The following is a 20,364-nucleotide window of genomic DNA, read 5'->3' on the forward strand; positions in this document are numbered from 1 at the left end:
AGTAATGGTATGACTGTTGCATGTTTGAAGGAGGATGGAAAGGTTCCAGAGCAGAGGGAGGAGTTAAAAATGTGTGTGAGCGTAGGGATTATAGTAGGAGCAAGAGGTTTTAGGAGATGGGAGGGAATGGGGTCAAGAGGGCAAGTGGTAGAGGGAGAAGAGGCGATCAACAGCGACACATCCTCCTCTGAGACAGTGGAAAAAGAGTCAAGGAAGGCAGGAGGAGAGTTAGGAAGAGGTGTAGGATGGGAAGAAGAAACAGAGGGGATGTTCTGATGTATGGATTCCACCTTTTCCTTAAAATAGTCAGCAAAGTCCTGAGCGGAGATGGAGGAAGGAGAGGCAGCAGAGGGTGGTTTGAGTAGAGTATCAAAGACAGAGAACAGTCGGCGTGGGTTAGACTTGTGCATGTTGATTAGTGCAGAAAAGTAGGCTTGTTTAGCTTGCGAGAGGGAGTTGAAACAGGATAGCATAAATATGTAGTGAAGGAAGTCTGCGAGAGTGTGAGACTTCCTCCAGAGGCGTTCAGAGGAACGAGTGGAGGAACGCAGCATGCGTGTGTGGGAATTTAGCCAGGGTCTAGGGTTAGAAGGGGGAGTGCGGCAGAGAGAAAGTGGGGCATGTAGATCAAGAGAGGAGGGCAAGACAGAGTTGTAGTTCCTGACCAGGTTGTCGGGGTCTGTAGCAGAGCTGAGAGAGGAGAGGGAGGAGCGTAAAGTGGACTCAAAGTCAGGTAAGTGAATAGAGCGCAGGTTTCTGCAGAACCATGGTGTAGATGGAGGTGGAGAAGGGGAGAAGCGAGATAGAGAGAATGAGATGAGATGATGGTCAGAGAGAGGAAAAGGGGATCCGAGTATTTTATTGCTAAATAGGGCAGGGGTCAAGGGGCATAGTATTAGGAAAGCTCTATTAATACATATGCTGAATGCAGCAAGATGTACTATCGCTGCCAACTGGAAAAAACTGGAAGCACCCACTATGGGACAATGGGAGTAGAGAGTATGGGAGGTTATGAGGATGGAGCAACTCTCATATATAACCACTGATACAAGGTTAAAATTTGAACTTCTCTGGCGGCCATGGTCAGAGTTCACTGGTAATAGAATAGTGTGAAAAGATGTGAGAGAGGAATCACCTGCCAAAATGGGAATAATAGGGATAAATGGGTTTATTAAATATGGAGATGACTTGTTTTTAGATCTTATTTTAATCAAATTTTTTCTTTTGTTTTTGTTTCGTAATTGTTTGTATTTATCATTTAATAATCTATATATACATATGTATAATAAAATGTTTATGTTGTATTGTATTGTATTTCAATATATACTTTTGTAGTGTATTATATTGTGTTGTATGTTCACCATTATAAAAAAGGGGATAATAAATAAAGAATTAAAAAAAACAAAAAACTGGTACTTCCTATTTGCCTCTCTTGATCTTGAAACAACATACTCTCAACACTGTCTTCCTTAACAACTAACAACATATACACAATACTATTATCTACCTAAACATTGTAACTATTCTACACCTCTGTCTTTTACTATTGTATTGTATTGTATGTATTGTATGTTTTTATGTACATAGCGCTTCACAGTAGCAATACAAATGGTAATCATATAAATAACAAATAATATAAATAACTGGTCATGAGAATAAGTGCTTCAGACATAAAAGTAACATTAAGGAAGAGGAGTCCCTGCTCAGAGGAGCTTACAATCTAATTGGAAGGTAGGGAGAACGTACTGAGACAGTAGAAGGGAATTCAGGTAAGTGCGTCTGCAGGGGGCCAAGCTTTATGTTTCATATGTCCAGTATTATCAACAGTGCTATTCATATGCTTCTTTAAGCAAGTGTGTCTTAAGGTGGGTCTTAAAGGTGGATAGAGAGGGTGCTAGTCAGGTATTGAGGGGAAGGGCATTCCAGAGGTGCGGGGCAGTCAGTGAGAAAGGTTTAAGGTGGGAGAGGGCTTTAGATACAAAGGGGGTAGAAAGAAGACATCCTTGAGAAGAACGCAAGAGTCGGGATGGTGCATAGCGACAAATTAGGGCTGAGATGTAAGGAGGGGCAGAAGAGTGTAAAGCTTTAAAAGTGAGGAGGAGAATTGAGTGTGATATGCAGGATTTGATCCTAAACCAGGAGAGGGATTTCAGATGGGGAGACACGGAGACAGGTTTAGGACAGAGTAGAGCAATTCTGGCAGCAGCGTTTAGGATAGATTGTAGGGGAGACAGGTGAGAGGCAGGAAGGCCGGACAGCAGGAGGTTGCAGTAATCAAGACGGGAGAGAATGAGAGCCTGAGTCAGAGTTTTAGCAGTCGAGAAACAGAGGATACGGGCATATCTTTGTGATAATGCAGAGGAAAAAGAGGCAGGTTTTAGAAACGTTTTGAATGTGAGAGGAGAATGTGAGAGAGGAGTTGAGTGTGACCCCCTAAGCAGCGTGCTTGGGCTACTGTGTGAATGATCATACTTCCAACAGTAATGTGGAAGGAGGTAGTAGGGCCAGGTTTGAGAGGAAGTATGAGGAGCTCTGTTTTTGCCATGCTAAGTTTAAGGCGGCGGAGGGCCATCCAGGATGATATCGCAGAGAGACATTCAGAAACTTTGGTTTGTACAGCAGGTGTAAAGTCGGGGGTTGAAAAGTAAATTTGTGTGTTGTCAGCATAGCGGTGATATTTAAACCCAAGAGATGTTATTAGGTCACCAAAAGAGAGTGTGTACAGAGAAAAGAGAAGAGGTCCCAGGACAGAGCCCTGGGGACCCCCACAGAGAGAGATCAATAGAGGAGGAGGAGGTGTTAGCAGAAGAGACACTGAAAGTACGATGGGAGAGGTAGGATGAGATCCAGGATAGAGGTTTGTTCCAAATACCAAGAGTATGGAAAATGTGAAGGAGAAGAGGGTGGTCCACGGTGTCAAATACTGCAGAGAGGTTGAGTAATATGAGCAGAGAGTAATGACCTCTGTCTTTGGCAGCATGGAGGTCATCAGTTATTTTAGTGAGGGCTATTTCAGTGGAGTGAGCAGTGCAGAAGCCAGATTGTAGAGGGTCTAGGAGAGAATAGGTGCTGAGAAAATGGAGCAAACGAGAGAATACAAGACATTCAAGGAGTTTAGAGGCAAAAGGCAGGAGGGAGACAGGTCGATAGTTAGAAAGACAGGTAGGGTCAAGCTTGCTGTTTTTGAGTAATGGTATAACTGTTGCATGTTTGAAGGAGGATGGAAAAGTACCAGAGTAGCGGGAGGAGTTAAAAATGTGTGTGAGCGTAGGGATTATAGTAGTACCAAGAGGTTTTAGGAGATGGAAGGGAATGGGGTCAAGAGAGCAAGTGGTAGAGGAAGAAGAGGAGATCAACAGTGACACATCCTCCTCTGAGACAGTGGAAAAAGTCAAGGAAGGTAGGAGGAGATTTAGGAAGCGGTGTAGGATGGGAGGAGGAAACAGAGGGGATGTTCTGACGTATGGATTACACCTTTTCCTTAAAATAGTCAGCAAAGTCCTTAGGTGAGATGTTGGAAGAAGAGGCAGCTGAGGGTGATTTGAGTAGAGCATCCAAGGACAGAGAAGAGTCGGCGTGGGTTAGACTTGTGCGTGTTGGTTAGTGAAGAAAAGTAGGTTTGTTTAGCTTGAGAGAGAGCAGAGTTGAAAGAGGATAGCATAAATTTGTAGCAAAGGAAGTCTGCAAGAGTGTGAGATTTCCTCCAGAGGCGTTCAGAGGAACGAGTGGAGGAACGCAGCATGCACGTGTGGGAATTTAGCCAGGGTCTGGGGTTAGAAGGGCGAGGATGGCAGAGAGAAAGCCGGGCATGTAGATCAAGAGAGGAGGATAAGACAGAGTTGTAGTTCCTGACCAGGTTGTCAGGGTCTGTAGCAGAGCTGAGAGATGAGAGGGAGGAACGTAAAGTGGACTCAAAGGCTGGTAGGTTAATAGAGCGCAGGTTTCTGCAGAACTGAGGGGTAGATCGGGGTGGATAAGGGGAGGAGCGAAATAGAGAGAATGAGATGAGGTGATGGTCAGAGAGAGGAAAAGGGGAAATGGAGAAATCAGAGAAAGAAAAGTTTTTAGTGAAAACCAGGTAGTGGCCATACTTGTGGGTGCTGGCTGCAGTCCACTGTTGAAGGCCAAAAGAAGAGGTTAGAGAGGGAAAGCGGGAGGCCCAAGGGAGAGAGGGGTCATCAATGTGGCAATTGAAGTCCCCAAGGAGAAGAACAGGGGAGTTTGAGGAGAGAGAAGTGAGAGAGAAAGACAGAAGGGGAATGAGTAGAGGTAGGTGGGCGATAGATGACCGCAACGTGGACAGGGAGAGAAGATCTGGACAGTGTGAGCCTCAAAGGAGGGAAAAACAAGAGAGGGAGGAATAGGAAGGGTTTGGTAACGGCAGAGAGAGGAGAGCAGGAGCCCCACGCCTCCACCTCTGCCATCAGGGCGAGGAGTGTGGGAGAAAGAAAAGCCACCATAAGAGAGGGCAGCTTCCAGTGCAGAGTCAGACTGAGTGAGCCATGTCTCAGTTATAGCAAATAGGAGCAGAGAGTGAGAGAGAAAGAAGTCATGGACAGAGAGGAACTTGTTAGAAAGGGAGCGAGCATTCCAAAGGGCGCAGGAGAATGGGAGAGAGGAGGGAGGGTGGCAGGGGATGGGTATGAGGTTAGAGGGGTTGACACCAGAAGGAGTAGAGGTTGCATTTGGCAGGCGAGGAGCATGTAGGAATAAGGCAGGGACCAGGATTGGGAGAGATATCCCCAGAAGCAAGGAGGAGAAGCATGGATAGAAAGAGAATGTGTGAGGATGATTTGTAGGGGTATGATTTAGTGCAGGTGATATAGCTATGTAGTGTCAGAGGGCGCAGGTAAGAAAGTAGTTCATGTGAACCGAGAAGTGGTGAAGGAGAGACGGAGATATAGGAATAGAGTTAGAGACATACTGAGGCTGGTAGAAAGAAGTGCATAATTTGAGAAGAAGTGAGGTCACAGCAAATATAAATAGTAAAGGCGGCATCACAGCAATAGTAAAGTGCTGAGATGTGCAGCCTGGGATAGATAATATCCTCCTTTCCAGCATAGTTCAAATGCAGGAATCGGGGCCAGTAGGTGTTGTCCACTTCTTCACTTCTTTTGAACTTCCTTTTAAACTTCAGTTGTCCTGCTACTTACAATGTGCTACTTGGAGATGGACTGCAGGCAGCTTAAAGCCTTCTACCTGAGTTTAAATGGGCCTAGCATTGTTTCAGTTGCATATACTAAAATACACACAGTAAAGGGTTGAATGAGACAGGATTCAAATATGGATTTGACCTATTTTAATATGGTAACCCAATGCAGCACTGAGCCATAAGACAGTAAAATGAATAAGCATTTCCCTTTCTCTCCCAGGTTCACAGAGAATCTCTACATTTGTATACTGCATCAGTACTGCTCTTAAAGGCTTATATTACAAATAAAAACAGTATTACCTGCTCTTAGTTCAAGATTACTCTTGAAACAATGTACAAAAGATACAAAGCCAGCATTACTCCTTTATACTACTAGTATTTAAGAATCTAGTAAACATTTGTTTGATAATCCGCTTGATACTCCACAATCAATATCAGACCAGAATATATTGTACAGCATTATTACAGATCGTATCAAGTCACAAGAATATATGAACAGGATGAATGATGGCTTACTACTATATGTGTTGGACTTACCAAATCCAAAAGCCTTGGAGCCTCCAATGCTTTGAGAAGCTTGGACACTGGTAGATGTGTAGAGTCCAGTTACCAGGAGACCATCAAAGAAGGTACTTGTTGAAATAGTCACTACAATGAAAAAAAAAATAGATATTTTATATCCTCATGAAAAGAATGATAAAAAGTACAGATATAATATATACACGACACTATACTGTATATAATCATTTCTGTTAAAAGTATGTTCTTTGCACCATTGGTAAACACAAACTATATAACATCTTTGGTGTCACAAGTATTGTTGATTACAACGTTGAATAGGTTGGAGAATTAAATTCAGATGTAGCATCTCCTGAGAAGCTATGCAGGGTCAATAAAGTTTTTTTGCAAGCGGAGATCCAAGAAGAACGTCTCTTTTGTCTCGATGCCACAAAACGGCACTCTGCTTTAGAAATGTAGAAGTTTATCCTTCAAAGTATGAGCGCTAAAATAAAATATACTGTAGGTGCAAAGTGATTTTTTTTTTTTTTTTGCCACAACCTACATAGTTTTATAGTAGATGAGGTTAAAAGAAATACTGTACGCCCATCAAGTTTAACCTATGCTAAATTTAAGCCACAGATACTTATCCTATATCCCTAGTTGCAGTGTTTTGATCCAGAAGAAGAAAAAACAACAATAACATATCATCCAATGATGTCGCATAAGGGAAAAAAATTAATTTGTTCCTGACTCCAAATAATTGCAATCAGATTACTCCCTGGATCAACATCCTTCCCACGTTCACTTATTTGGTATATCCCTGTGTACCTTTCCTTTCTAAAAAGATATCAACTTTTTTTGAAGATATCTATTGTATCTGCCATCAGTTTCCACTTGTGCGAAATATACCAGTGAGAGGTAGCGTCTATGTATTTATCTTATCTTGCCCTTTTTAGAGTATGTCTGTGCTGGTTTGCGACACAATTAGGTATTACTGAAGCAAGTGGAAGGAGCTAGAGAGGAATGACATTTTCATGTTGGCGCACATTAATGTATTATGAAATGTGCGGCTTGCGTTACTTTTCTTCCCAGTTTTCTGCACTAGTTTTCTCAATCACCTTAAAGGAGGCGTAAGTCTTTTTTTTTACGCACAACACTAGTGCAGCTTGAGCAAATTTCTACAAGGTTAGAAGAACTCATAATAAATATTTTGCTTTTTAGAAGATGATATGCGCTGACGCAATTGCATAAAACAAAAAAGTTCTGTCTGAAACGCGACATTTATAAAGTGTATTTCTACTGTTAGAGAATGCTGCGCTAGTACTCTGCGCTCAAAAAAAGACTTGCGCCTTTAAAGGTGACGGGGAAAATCATTGCAGAAAACTGTCAAGAACAGAAACGCAAGCTGCATATTTCCTAATACACAGACCTGTGCCAATGTGCAAATGTTACTGCCCTATCTCCTCCCACTTGCTCCATACTGTAAATCCCTCATCTCATCACAGACATACCTAAAAATGGCGCCATAGACCCAGCCGGGCGCAGGTATTGTTCAGCGACACTTGTGTTTAAATAAAGACGTTGCTCCTATATTTGTGGTTAGATACATGGAGCCCAAGTCTTTCCCTCCTTACCCTTAACTGATTCTTCTTTTAAAACACAGGACAAATGTACAGCAAACAAAAAACAATAAACATCAAGTTATAAAAAATAAAAAAAAAAACACAGGACAAAGATTGTAAAAGCTACATTTTCTATTTACTTAATTTTCATCTTTTTTATTCAATATGCGTTCAGTGTAAATGTACATTTCTAAACTCAGTCCCCCCCCAAAAAAATCAATTTTTAGGACGACCTTTTAAACCACTGATGGCCACAATCCCTCATAAAAGCCTGTGTAAGTTTAACTAATGTGTTAGTATTTTGTCCCATGAGCCTATCCTGCTCTTTAAAAAATAAAAATCATGATTTTCATAATCTCTAGCTTTGAGGGTTCCATCATGGTAACTGCATTTGGGAGAGCTCCATTTTAATCTCCCGGGCACTGATTATTTCAAGCTCGTATCTCCTGAACAGAGCATCAGATTCTAAAAATAAAAAACACCATTGAGAAAGAAGAGATCTCTTAAAGTAAAACATTTTTTTTTAACAAATAATTAAAAAAAAAGGTGAGTGCTGAGTGCGGGCTACTGGTGTAAATCTGTAAATCACATCTCAGAATAAGCACACCTGGACTATGCTTCACAAAGTTCTAGATTAGAATGTTCATACAATGGTCCAATGCTATGAATGTGTTTGAGTGTAACTCTTTCCCTGCCAGGCCAGCAACATATTCTGCGAAACGGTTGGTGGAATTCTTTAGACAAAGAGCATAAACTGTGCTAGTAATAGGATGTTGTACAGAAGTTAAGGGGGCAACGATTACCCTTCAAGACATAAGAAATGTATGGTATGCTAAATACACTGTTGCAATTTAACATGGAATGAAATGATAGTATTTGTGTGTAAAGAAAATTTAATTTTAATACCCAACGTAATTGTTGTGACAATCGCCATCATAAAGCAAAATATATATTTCCTTTTGTTTTGGGATGAACCTGCACAGAGTTTATCCTGGTTGTGGAGAGACTGAAATACCACCTCTGTATTTCTCTGTGTGTCACTACTCTGAGGGACCTTGACCCAAGGAGAGTAGACATCACGGGCCCAGTCTGCGTATTTACTGTGGACAAAGTTGATCTAGTGAAATCTGCTCCTGTACAAATACACTTACTTTCTCTATCCAGTGCTGATCAAACAGGGGGGTGAGGGGGGAGAGGAAGGGAGTAGAGAACATCATTTTGTTTTAAAATACATGGAATTAGTTCATATAAACCCTATTGGGTATTTAGGAAAAGACTGGTTTTGATTCAAGACAGTTATCATGGAACAACTATAGAATTTCTGTAATTATCATTGGGGTTCATAAATGTTTTCTCGCCACTGTATATGGTGTGTGTGTATTTGAGACATGTGTGGTTTGTGTACAGTATGTGTAGTTCATGTGTGCTGTGAGTATGTACAGTATATGATGCATGTAGGATGTGTGCATTTGATTGTGTATTGTGTATTTGATATGTTATGTGTATAAATGGCTCATCTGTTGTGGCACGCCACTATGTCACTTGTTAAAGACCTTTGAGGTCGAAACGTTGTGTTGGCTCAATAAATTAGTTTAGATTTGCAGAAATCCGTTGTGCCCCGTGTTCCTTCTACTACTGATCTAGGACTGGAAACAGAACAGGCTTTCGTTCAAGCACGGGAGCACCGGTAATTGTATCATTCTAACCATTTTTTAAGGTGTGCAGCATTTACTTCATATACCTCATCTGTTGTGTGTAACATGTTAAATTACATGTGTGTTATCTCCTTAACCACTGTTTTCAATAGTTGTAGCGTTATAAAAAAGTGCCAGCATTGTATTAACGGATGTAATCTGCTACATGTATGTGTATATATTTATATACACACACATTTTTATTTATATATCATCATAAGTTCTATAGCATGTAAAAGTTTCTGTAAGTACAGACTGTCTTTTCTGTCTATGTATATGTACCTAGGCGCGGACACTACAGTGTTAGTACTGCTACAGCTTCCCTAGTCAGACCCGGGTGAGATGCAGAATGACTATACTCCAGCTCCAACGTAACTATTTGATGTTTTTCCCCCCGCTAATTACAACTCCATAGTACTCCTATAGCCCCCAACTCTAGCAACAATATATGTCCCACGGTCTAGCTGCCTCCAGGCACTTAACCCAGCCACTTAGGTTCCTAATCTATTTAATACAAACACTGCTATTTATATAATAGCCTAACCTAAAGCCACCCCCCAAGCTATTACTGTCCATATCCCACTGAGGAGACATTATCCCTTTGTACTGAGGAATTAACACATTATAGCCCTAATGGCTGGCCACATATATATAATCATCTTCTTCAGCCCTTGTCGATCCACTGTTGGATGAAGCCTCCCTAATTATCTTCCAGGTACATTGGTTGCCTTTCTTCTCCACGTGCTCCAACATATTTTCTGATTTCCTTCTCCCATCTTACTTTTGGTTGCCATAGTCTTTTGATATCTCTTGGAATCCAGTCGAGTACCATATTTGTCCAAATATTTGGTCATTTCTTTGTGCGATATGTCCAGCCCATGGCCATTTTCATTTCATTACTCTTATGATGAGCTCACTGATGTTTGTTTGCTTTTGAACCCATTTATTGTTCTTTCTGTCTCTTTGGTAATACGTGTACATTGGGACAGACAGAAAAAAACTCTAATTACTGTACATGCAATATGAATCTCTCCCAATGTACACATACATGATTTGTTCCCTTTGTGCACCAAATCTGCAACTTTATCTTGGTTGAGCGAGTGTATCTATGTGTCTTTGGGTAATACCTAGCATGCATCTCTCCATACTTCTTTGAGATGTCTGAAGCTTCTGAATTATCTTCACATTTAGGGTCCAAATTTCACATCTATACGTGAGCACAGGCATGGTACTCTGGTCTAACACTTTCCTCTTGAGGCACAGTACAAGGTTCCCTTAAAAGATTGTCTTATTTCTTTCAAATGAGTTCCATCCCATCTTCATACTCCTATTTATTTCATTCAAAAGGTGCTAACCATTGATAATTGCTGGACATCGTTTTCAACTTCTTCTAACCTTTTCTGTTCTGGTTGGTTCTGAACGACCCACCGGATCCAACCAACCAGAATTAAAAATATATCTAGTTCTACTTGTAACCCCCTTTCCCCTGTGCCTAAGGGAAACCACAGGCGATTACGTGTGCTGCTGTTACCTGTGAGGCTCACAAGAGGCCAAAGCCTCCGCTTCTAGGGAGCCTTGGGTACTATATCTCTCTCTCTCGGTGCAGTGCCTCCACCTATGAGGATCCCAGCATATGCGGGATTGCTCCTCATAGGAAACAATATACTCAGCAATAATACTATCACAACCAATATATATAACTCGTCTTTACTGTGGTCCCACAATATAACTCAGACAATAATAATAATCACAGGTCACATAATACAGTAATACAGTAATAGAACCCCTGGGGTAGCTAGCCCCAAATAACCCTGAGGGTGCTTGGGCGCCTATACCCCAGTGTCCGACAAAACAATCCTTCCCAAATGAAAGTCTCAGGGCAGCGCTACCCTCCCTTGGACTGATGGTGCACTTTGGGTACCTTCCTGGGTACTCCAGTACCCAGGTGCAGCTTGCAGAATTATGCTGAAGTAGGTCCTACGTAGCGGGGCCTCCGACAGCAATCCCTTCTCGCCTAAGGGTCCCCATCCTCCACGTGGTGCGAGCTCCAGCCGGAGTGTCTCGCACAAAGTCCTGAGTTCCGCTGTGGTCGTGCTACAGGGCAATCCCTATGGCTAGGGGCAGTCCCTCACACTTAACTGTAGTGACGGGGACTGCCTGGGGCCTAGGGGACAAGTTCTGGCCTAGTCCAGGAAACTAACTGCTCCCTGGACACTACCTTCCTTTTCCTCGGCTCCCACGCGACTGGTTCGCGGACTCTACGTCCGCAGAGGATATCCTGCTCCAAAAGGGCTGCATTATCAAATTGGCAGGGACAGCCCATGTGCTCTATATCCCCCCCAAGGATTCTGGGACTCGTAATCCCGCTTTATTACATGCAGAGCCATTCCAAGATGGCCGCTGCAACTTTCTCCCGAGGCTTCTGGGACTTGTAGTTCCACGATTCCCAAAATGGCTGCCGCAATTTACAGTTGGGCTGCCGGAGGAGCGGAGCAGTTCCCCCTCACACCGGAGGTAAGGAAGGGGAACCCTGCTACATACTCCATTTACTTCAATCTTTGCAGAGTTGACACATTTGTTGAACATCCTTTTTGTCTTGCTGAGATTCATACGGAGACCACCTTCCAACTCACTACGGCGACTTCTCTGATTTGTTGCTGGAGGTCTTCTAATAAATAAATCTTGTCTGGCAATTGTAGGGGAGTCAAATATTCACGGTTGATATTGATTCCTTTTTCTTCCCATTTCAATGTCTTGAACAATTCTTCAAGTGTTGCAGTGAAACGTTTTGATGACATGATGTCTCTCAGCCGCATTCCTTTGCTGATCATTATCAGTCTTGTATCTTCATGTAATCTAATGGTTGATCTGGCATTCTCTTAAATATTCTTTATAATATCAATGTACCCTTCAACATTCAAAATACACTTCTCTCTCTCTTTTTTTTTTTTTTTTAAAGGTATCACTGTCGTCGTCAGATTCATTTGCTTATAGGATGGAAATCATATCCCAAAATGCATGTCCCACATCAGAAGCAAAACATATCAATGGTCACAACTATTTTGAGAATATGATGATCTCCACAAAGAAGACATAAACAAGTAAACTAGCACTTTCACTTAAAGCTGCGACCCCATTTTTTATAGGATGGAAACCTATGGGTTTAAGAGCGGAGCTGTGCTATTTTCATCTCTGGGGTCCACCAGGTTCCTGAAATACATATAGATGAAGGTACGAGCGTTTTAGTTCTTCAGTGGAAACAAAATGGCGGTGTAAATCACCCATGGGCCAGCGGGAAGCTGTAACATCATTCGCTGCAACATCCTACTGGGCGACCATTTAAACCGTAGCGCAAAAACCAGGAAGTAATGCCGGTACCTTTACCGGTAAGTATCTCTCGAACCAGTTTACCATTTAACAAGATTAGTATATCACATCAGATAAAAAGTCAAATTATCCATAGATTGGTTACCTGCATGCTGCTTTGTTATTGCCATCTTTGTACTTTGCATTTTTTCTGTGCATATGCTATATTCAGGTAAAAGTGCAAAAGTGTTAATAACGGAGTGAGTTAATTTCTAAGATGACCATGTCGTCACTACACAGATTTGGTCATATTTTGCAGCTGAGAACTGATTAAACACTGCAAATATTCAGCAATGTTTTAATGACCTCAAATTACTTACTTGGTTGTTCTGTTACCGGTTTAAAATGACAAATGTGTAATGAAACTTTATTTTTAAATGAATTGTAATATCACACACACACACACACACACACACACACACACACACACACACACACACACACACACACACACACACACACACACACACACACACACACGACAATCAGCTTTTGAAAAGGTGAAGTAAACTGCTCCGAAGACATCCAATAAGCAAAATCTAGATATTAAACATTCATGAGGAGCTCACAAATATTCTGACTTAATCAGCTACTGCACATTTATTGTTTAATATTTAATGGATCTGCTTCTGCAATCCTCTAGAAGTAGTCAACATTATCATGTCCCTTATAAATGAGACACAACAGTCAGAATGATATAAGCACAGTTGAATTTCCGGCACTGAAAAGATATAAGACCAATGTGTATAACATGTATAATGCTTGTGTGATTCATTATTTTCACCACGGTTAAAATGGAATACAGTAGCGATTTTAAGAACATCTGCCTGCATGTCATTTATTTACTGTAAATCACCCGTTTGTAAAGGATTAGTAATGGAGGCTTAGAGAAACCAGGCGTCCCAAAATCTCCTAGATCACTGCAAATGTCATGCTAGTGACATCGTGGTGTCACCATACAAATACTGTACGTACATTCAATGTTCTATACATTGTTACAGTTCAGTGTGGATCAAACAAATATCTAATAATACAAAATAATTGCATGAATATAATCTCCTAAAATTGGTCTCTGGCACTACTGCTGTTTACATTGTTACAATGTTTCACTTAGTATCAGAGACAGGCAAAATCCAAAAGATGTATGAGGCGGTGGCGTAAGGGAAACACAACAGATGCAGAAGGAGCGAGTGTGAAGCATGTTAGGATGGCAGGTGCTGCTATTCTGCTTTGTTATGATAAATAACTGATTATACGACTTAAAAGTAACTACAGCTGTCTCCCTCCTTTCCAAGGGTGTCACATTAGCTGCTCTGCACAGCAAAAAAAAAAAAACACCTGAGGGGACTGGTTTACCAGTTTTGTGTCTTAAATAGGTAGTCTTTAATGAAACTGAAATCTGACAATTGGCATTTTGCGGACAGCACAATAGCAGCATCACGTGGCACACAAAGGGGGCGATTTAACTGTGTTTTGGATACAGTCTCCGGCATTTTATCATCTGTTTATCAGGTAAACAGTATACGAGCAGAAGTAGCTTTCTGTCCAGGGCAAAATATGATCTGTATTTTCGTGTGGCAATACAATACAAACTTGAGGCAGTGAATATGATGATGAACTTCTTCTCTTGTAGAAGCCTGTGATATATCCCATGCAGCTCGAGCAGTGGAAGGGTGAATCTGATTAATTCGTTTATAGAACAGAAATACAAATGCTTAGGAGCAGCACATTTTAAATATGCTGGATGGAAGGAAAGAAGGAAGATCAAAAAATACTCAGCGACACTCTACTTAGAACCACTTTTATTATATCATATGTAACAATGCAGCAAGCTCCTTGGTTTCATCAATTGTTTGTCTGCCTTTTTTACATGAAATGATGTCATCTTTGCCGTAGCATGTCTGAGAGCATAGTATATATAATATATTTTATAAGATATATTATAGTAAATGATTCTGATCTCCATCACTCAACCCTAGAATTGTCGTAGTCTTCGGGAGTGCAGATGCTAGCACCAAACTCGGCTATCAGGCTCTCATATCTCCAATGCACAACCAGCAGCACAAAGACCCTTTGGTCATAGGGACATATTAGCTACAAACAACCAACTCTGGCATAACCAACTGTTCACACTCCCCTATTAACTCTGAAATCACAGCCCTACTGCCACTTGCTCTGTACTTCCCAAGCCCCAAGTGCTCAATGCATATCCCAACAATTTATATAATTCTGCTACTGTTCCTGCTTCCACTCTTTGGGACGTCGGTCCCGGAGCAGTCTACTCGTCTGCCGTTTCTTTTACACTGAAAAATGCATTCTTCCTAAACCTTAAAAACCTTGAGGTATTTGATGAAAGTCATCATGATATCTCCTCCCCCCCCCCCAACCACCCCCCTTTACAAACATAACAAAGTGGCAGAAGGGATTCTTCAAACTTTCAGTTTTCTATTTTACTTGGAAACAATAATATATAAGTTTCCTGATATAGGATATAGTGTACAGTCCATGGCCACAAAACCGGGCTATAGCTATCCTAAGTCATAAGGTGCTGTTAAAGGAAATCAGACTGTGTTCATGCACTTTAAAAACAGCCTCGTTACCACTAAATTATAATTTTTTTTATTCAACATTTTATTGTATTAAAAATAATGTGCTCTTCAATACAAACTGAAATGTAGATGAGGTGTAAGCGACTGTGAACTTTTTTCACTTAGATTGCAAGCTCTCTGGGGCACGGATTTCCTTTCCTATTGTCTGATATTGTTTATTGCAGTTATATTCCCTCTCTTGTAAAGCGCTGAGTACAGCTGTGGACGAGTTCACCACATTCTCCCAACAACAAGCAGCACCTATTCATGTGTGAGCCTCAAATGGTTGAAGTGTTGTTGGGTAACAGCTCTTTTGTACTTTTGTATGCTTAAAACACGCATAGTGGAGCATTTAACCAATATTAAGAGAGATGTCCTAACTCTTCATCTATTCAGACACTTTAGTACGCATCACCAAGCTGACCCTCAGGGTCTTAAGTACCAAAGGACAGAAAAGAAACATATTGGATTCATAAATGCAAGACATTGGTACCAAGAGGTCTCAATGTAGACATAGAGTTCATAGTATTTCTGGTGTAGGGATCACTCCAACATTAGCCCAATATATATATCTGTCCCTATAGATGTTAGCCCTCCTCAGTGATTACAGTCTAGAACCTACCAAAATCATACATTCCATGTACGTGCTAGATTGCCGAACTGGTGAGCAAGATCATCTTTATAGATAGGGAAATGGTAATGCCTACAATTCAATACCAAGATTCATTTAAGTTAAGAGATATTTCATTCTTCCGTGGTTTCATGAGACGCTCTTTTGACTAGGGATATATCTGATCATTTTTTAGTAAATTATTTATTGCCCTAAGCAATGTACCCATGTGTGAGAACTGAATCAACAAAGGAAATGCGTGTTATAAGTGTATCACCAAAATCTAGTAGATACTTTGTATACACAAAAATTTAACAACAAACACCAACTATTAGGGTTGGTAAACCAACGAAACACATTGATGATAGTTAGGTATTCTAACTCTATAACCACAACGAGGTGGTGATTGCTGAAACCATTTTGCATTAGTATTGTAAGATTTTTTTTGCATTAAAATGTAATTCCAGTTTATTGCTGAATAATGAACATGTTGTTTAAGACTAATGTCTACATCTCTTCGTTTTTCTATGTGACATCGAGTCCAAGGGAATGTATGAAGAATGCGTTGTATTGGTGTTTAAATATATGTTTACAGATGTTTTAAAATATGTTTAAAATATGTTTTAAATTATGTGTAATAACGTTCTATATATGTGTAAACATTTTTATATATATACTCTCCAATATATTTTAGACTTTTTCTTATGAGTTCATAAATGAATCGCATTGCTTTTGCATAATTTTGCATCCAAGATAACTCCCCTACAGATGTAATGTAGATACTCCACAATGACGGTGGTGATATCCTTTTGGATATCCTTTTGGGGGGTTCCCCATGTAATTTATGTGGAGCTATTTAAAGACATGTGATGTAATAAGTTACTACACGTCAGTAGTGTTGACACCAGCATGAATATTTGTCATCATGTACATTTAGGAAGACTGTGTACACTGACCATAAAAGATAGATCAAAATCCAAGTGCCCATTCTAATGACCTGAAATAGAGACCAATCTACACAGTCACTGAAGTAAGTACAGTTTAATCTTGTTTATTTATTTATAAAATATTTTACCAGGAAGTAATACATTGAGAGTTACCTCTCGTTTTCAAGTATGTCCTGGGCACAGAGTTAAGACAAATAATACATGGTTACAAATACAGTTACATAAATGAACAGGGTATACATTATATACAAGACATTGCATGCAGTTAAAGAAAATATATATTATGGGCGTATGAAACAGTTACAGACCAGATTAAAGTGTGAGACAGCCTTAGATTTGAAAGAACTTAAGCTGGTGATGTTTTGAGCGAGTTTACATTTAACAGCCCCTCGGTGAACATAACATTCTGGTTCAATGCATCAGTTATTTTTAAAGTTTTAATTGTCAATCTCTGTCTTTTTTTTGTAACTTATTTTTTATTTAACATTTTTTAAAAACATAAGGGAAGGGATACAGCAATAAAGAAAGGAGGGGGTGGTGGGGGGGGGGGGGGTACCACCAAATTAGCACCGGTATCATAGAAGAAACACAAATCCAATACTACAAAAATACGACGCCGAATAATCCCCACTCCAAATATCATATAAAATTACCAACTCTGAGAAGAGAAACACACATCCCTCCATCCACAGTGACTAAACAGATCATCCATTCCCCCTAGAATTCCAGGGCTCCCAGACCTTTTGGGATTTATTGAGTTATGTCTAACATACGCTGTTAGTCTTTCCATAGATTGCACCTCATTTATTCTCAAAATAATCTCTCTCCTGGAGGGGGGTAAAGGCTTTTTCCAGGCCCCGGCGATCGCACGTCTAGCCGCAGTGAGAATATGCAACAATAATTTAGCTTTATTTTCATATAAATTAAATATCTGCCTAACTAACTCCATTGGTGTCGCGGAAGCAATGAGATCGCCACTGCACACAGAATTTGCTTTTATCATTGTATTTCGCCTAAAATAGTGGCCTTCTCGTAAGTGCGCATTCTATAGGCATGTTTATTAACTTTATAAAGATTGTTCTATATATCTGCACGATGGTGTTCTCCTTCTCTTTTTCGAGATAACCTGCATCAGTCCACTACCCACCTGCATTGGTCACAGATTGTGATATGCCCATTGATACTCACTAGGACGTGAGTATAACCATTGGAAGTCTATTCCTAGCATTACTCCCATTAATCCTGACAATACTATTTTATGTTCTATTTTTGTTTCCCTTTCATATTTGACGTCCTTCTGGAACGACTACATTTGAAAAACTGAAGAATGGTTTTTTTTCTTTGAAGGTTGAGTGGAAGACTCATTTTTTCACACTTTTCACATTGTATTAACTGTTGTCTGTCACTCACACTATCCACTAAAATAGGGGTGCACAAACATCTGTTGCTGCGCCCCCCCTGCCTCACCTCCCGCGGTGCTCGCACCCCCTTACCTTCCTGTCATGACATCACTTGACCGTTACCATGGTGACAGGCGGCAAAGGACGCCGCGGGGTCATGTGACGTCACTTTGTGTCTTAATTTAAATCATGGTGTTCCCATGTCAATGCATCATCTCAAAAAAAAAATATATATATACTTAAGAGCCACAAATGTCCCCAATTCTCATTTAAATTTAAGGTAAAAACCAATGTGCACAGCAAGGAGACAGACGACAGATGGGCTATGCTCCAAGAGATATATTCACCGCTGACCGGATCTTAAGGAACGAAAGGCACATCAGAGATGTATTATTCCTTTTCAGTCTTGCTTTAGCCGGGTTAAGGCGAGACTGTTGGCGTCTGTGTCTTCCCGTTTCTTTTCCGGATTCTCCTCGGATTAGCTCCACTTCCATGCTTGTCTCGTATCTTGCGTTTTCACGTCTCCACACAGCTCCACAAAGCCACCCTACACGTTTCGCCGTATTGAGCTTAGTGAGGGGAATTTGTACTTTAGTTTCAACTTCATTACAAAGACACATTCTCAGGGTTTCTAATAGCTTAATAATCATTACTGTACATCATTTCAGAAAATCGTAATTTAACTGTGTTAAATGCAGTGATGCCCAAGCATAGTTTTGTAGCAGCAATCATCTCTAAAATTAATTGCGAGCTATATTTGCATTATGATATGGCCTTATTCTATAAGGCTGGCGGTTATTTCATTTCCAAATATCTCTAAGGATGAAGATGGGCTCTGAGTAAGATTATTTTTGCTGTGTTATATTAAATATACAGTATGGTAACGGCTAGTGGACATTTTTAATCCATTCCTTGGATTATTATTTTTTTCAGGATTTGGTATCTCAAGGATCAAAAATGGCCCAAAGCTACCGAAAAAAACAAGATTCAACAAAGTGGGTCCAACAGTTACAAAATGTACCAAAATAAATTAGAAAGCTATTTTTGTGTCGACCAGGGTAGATTACTGCTGTCAATAAATAGTCTAGCTCTCTCAATCTTTCTAAAAATTGTCCCTCTTAACTCTAAAACAAACCACCAAAATGTTGTGTAGAAATAACTTTACTGGCTAACTGAGGTTTCTGTTTTTTAAATTATACGATTTATTCGATTTGTTTAAGAATGTGCTCATGATACATAACCTGACATAACGGTGACAATTATGTGATTGCATCATAGATTCTCTTAACTCTGATTGTTATTACTACTGCAGAAGTATCCCATATTTGATATTGTTTTTATTCGCGATAAAGAGCTTCTGAAGAAAAACATGTGTGCATGTATAATAAATGCACAATAAATTAAGCACACAGTGGTTTTAAAACTGTCCATTCAAATGTTCTGCTATTTCCATGGAACTTCAGCGTAATTTCTTTTTATGTCCGAAAAGAAAAACTGTATGAAAGTATGAAAAGCATTTCAATTTCCCCTAATATGGCGAGAGAGGGAGGAGCCAGAGAAGAGAATAGCAAGAGGTAAAGAGTCCCATAAGGCCCATGGAATTATATGGAATTGAAGGGGCCGCTCAGTGAGTAAAGGCACTGGCTCTGATAACAATGACCCTTGATTCAAATCCCAAGGTCAACTCCTTGTGACCTTTTGCAAGTCACTTTCCCTGTGCCTGTGCCAATAAAATAGATTGTAAATTCATCTGGGCAGGGACTGTGTCTGTAACAATCCTATGTTCTGAGTACCATGCACTATACTGTAATTTTCCCATTAGGAAAAAAGCGCTACAGTATATGTTATTATTCTTGTATCTCTCCCCAAACACTCTCATGGAGAGATATCTGTGGACACACCCGAGATACCTGGGACATATGCTAATTTAAATCAATTTGAATATACTTCACATAATCAAATTAGGATCATTCCCATCCCTGCGTTGCATAAAGAAATGTTTGAGGAGATATCGAAGACTAAAATAGGACTCTCTCCTTCTCCTCTTCAGTAAAAACCCTATATGATCTGGGCTTGGATGAGAATTAGCACATTAAAACATTAAAATGCACATTGACTTAATTTTGCATGGTGCGGGAACTCTGCTGAAAAGACTATTGAGAGAAAAGCATAGGTGCTACATATTTTTTTATGACGTTACACAAAAATGTAGTTTGTCATATTTAAAAAAAAATCAGACAAGTATTTTTCAATGGTTTTTTTTACATATTAACATTTCCATTGGAAAAAAAATAATTCAATAATTATTCTTCTAATGTCTATTAGTGATAGGTTGTCCACGCTCAAATCTACAGGTAAATCATTCACTTTGTATTGTTACATATATATAGTTACATAGTAGATGAGGTTGATAAAAGATATAGGTCCATCAAGTTCAACCTATGCTAAATTTAGACAACAGATACTTTATCCTATATCTATACT

At 40.0% G+C, this 20,364-nt stretch overlaps 1 protein-coding gene across 4 annotated transcripts in view; it reads right to left on the reverse strand.

Annotated features, from left to right (window-relative positions):
* RELN (reelin) overlaps positions 1–20,364 on the reverse strand; it is a 483,994-nt gene that overhangs the window by 427,927 nt on the left and 35,703 nt on the right. For all 4 annotated transcript variants that reach the window (XM_075599655.1, XM_075599652.1, XM_075599651.1 and 1 more), the window contains exon 2: positions 5,690–5,800. In XM_075599655.1, the coding sequence (XP_075455770.1) occupies positions 5,690–5,800 (111 nt within the window). The remainder of the gene's footprint in view (positions 1–5,689; positions 5,801–20,364) is intronic.

The sequence above is a fragment of the Ascaphus truei genome, chromosome 5 (genome assembly GCF_040206685.1).
Source record: "Ascaphus truei isolate aAscTru1 chromosome 5, aAscTru1.hap1, whole genome shotgun sequence".
Lineage (NCBI taxonomy): Eukaryota > Metazoa > Chordata > Amphibia > Anura > Ascaphidae > Ascaphus > Ascaphus truei.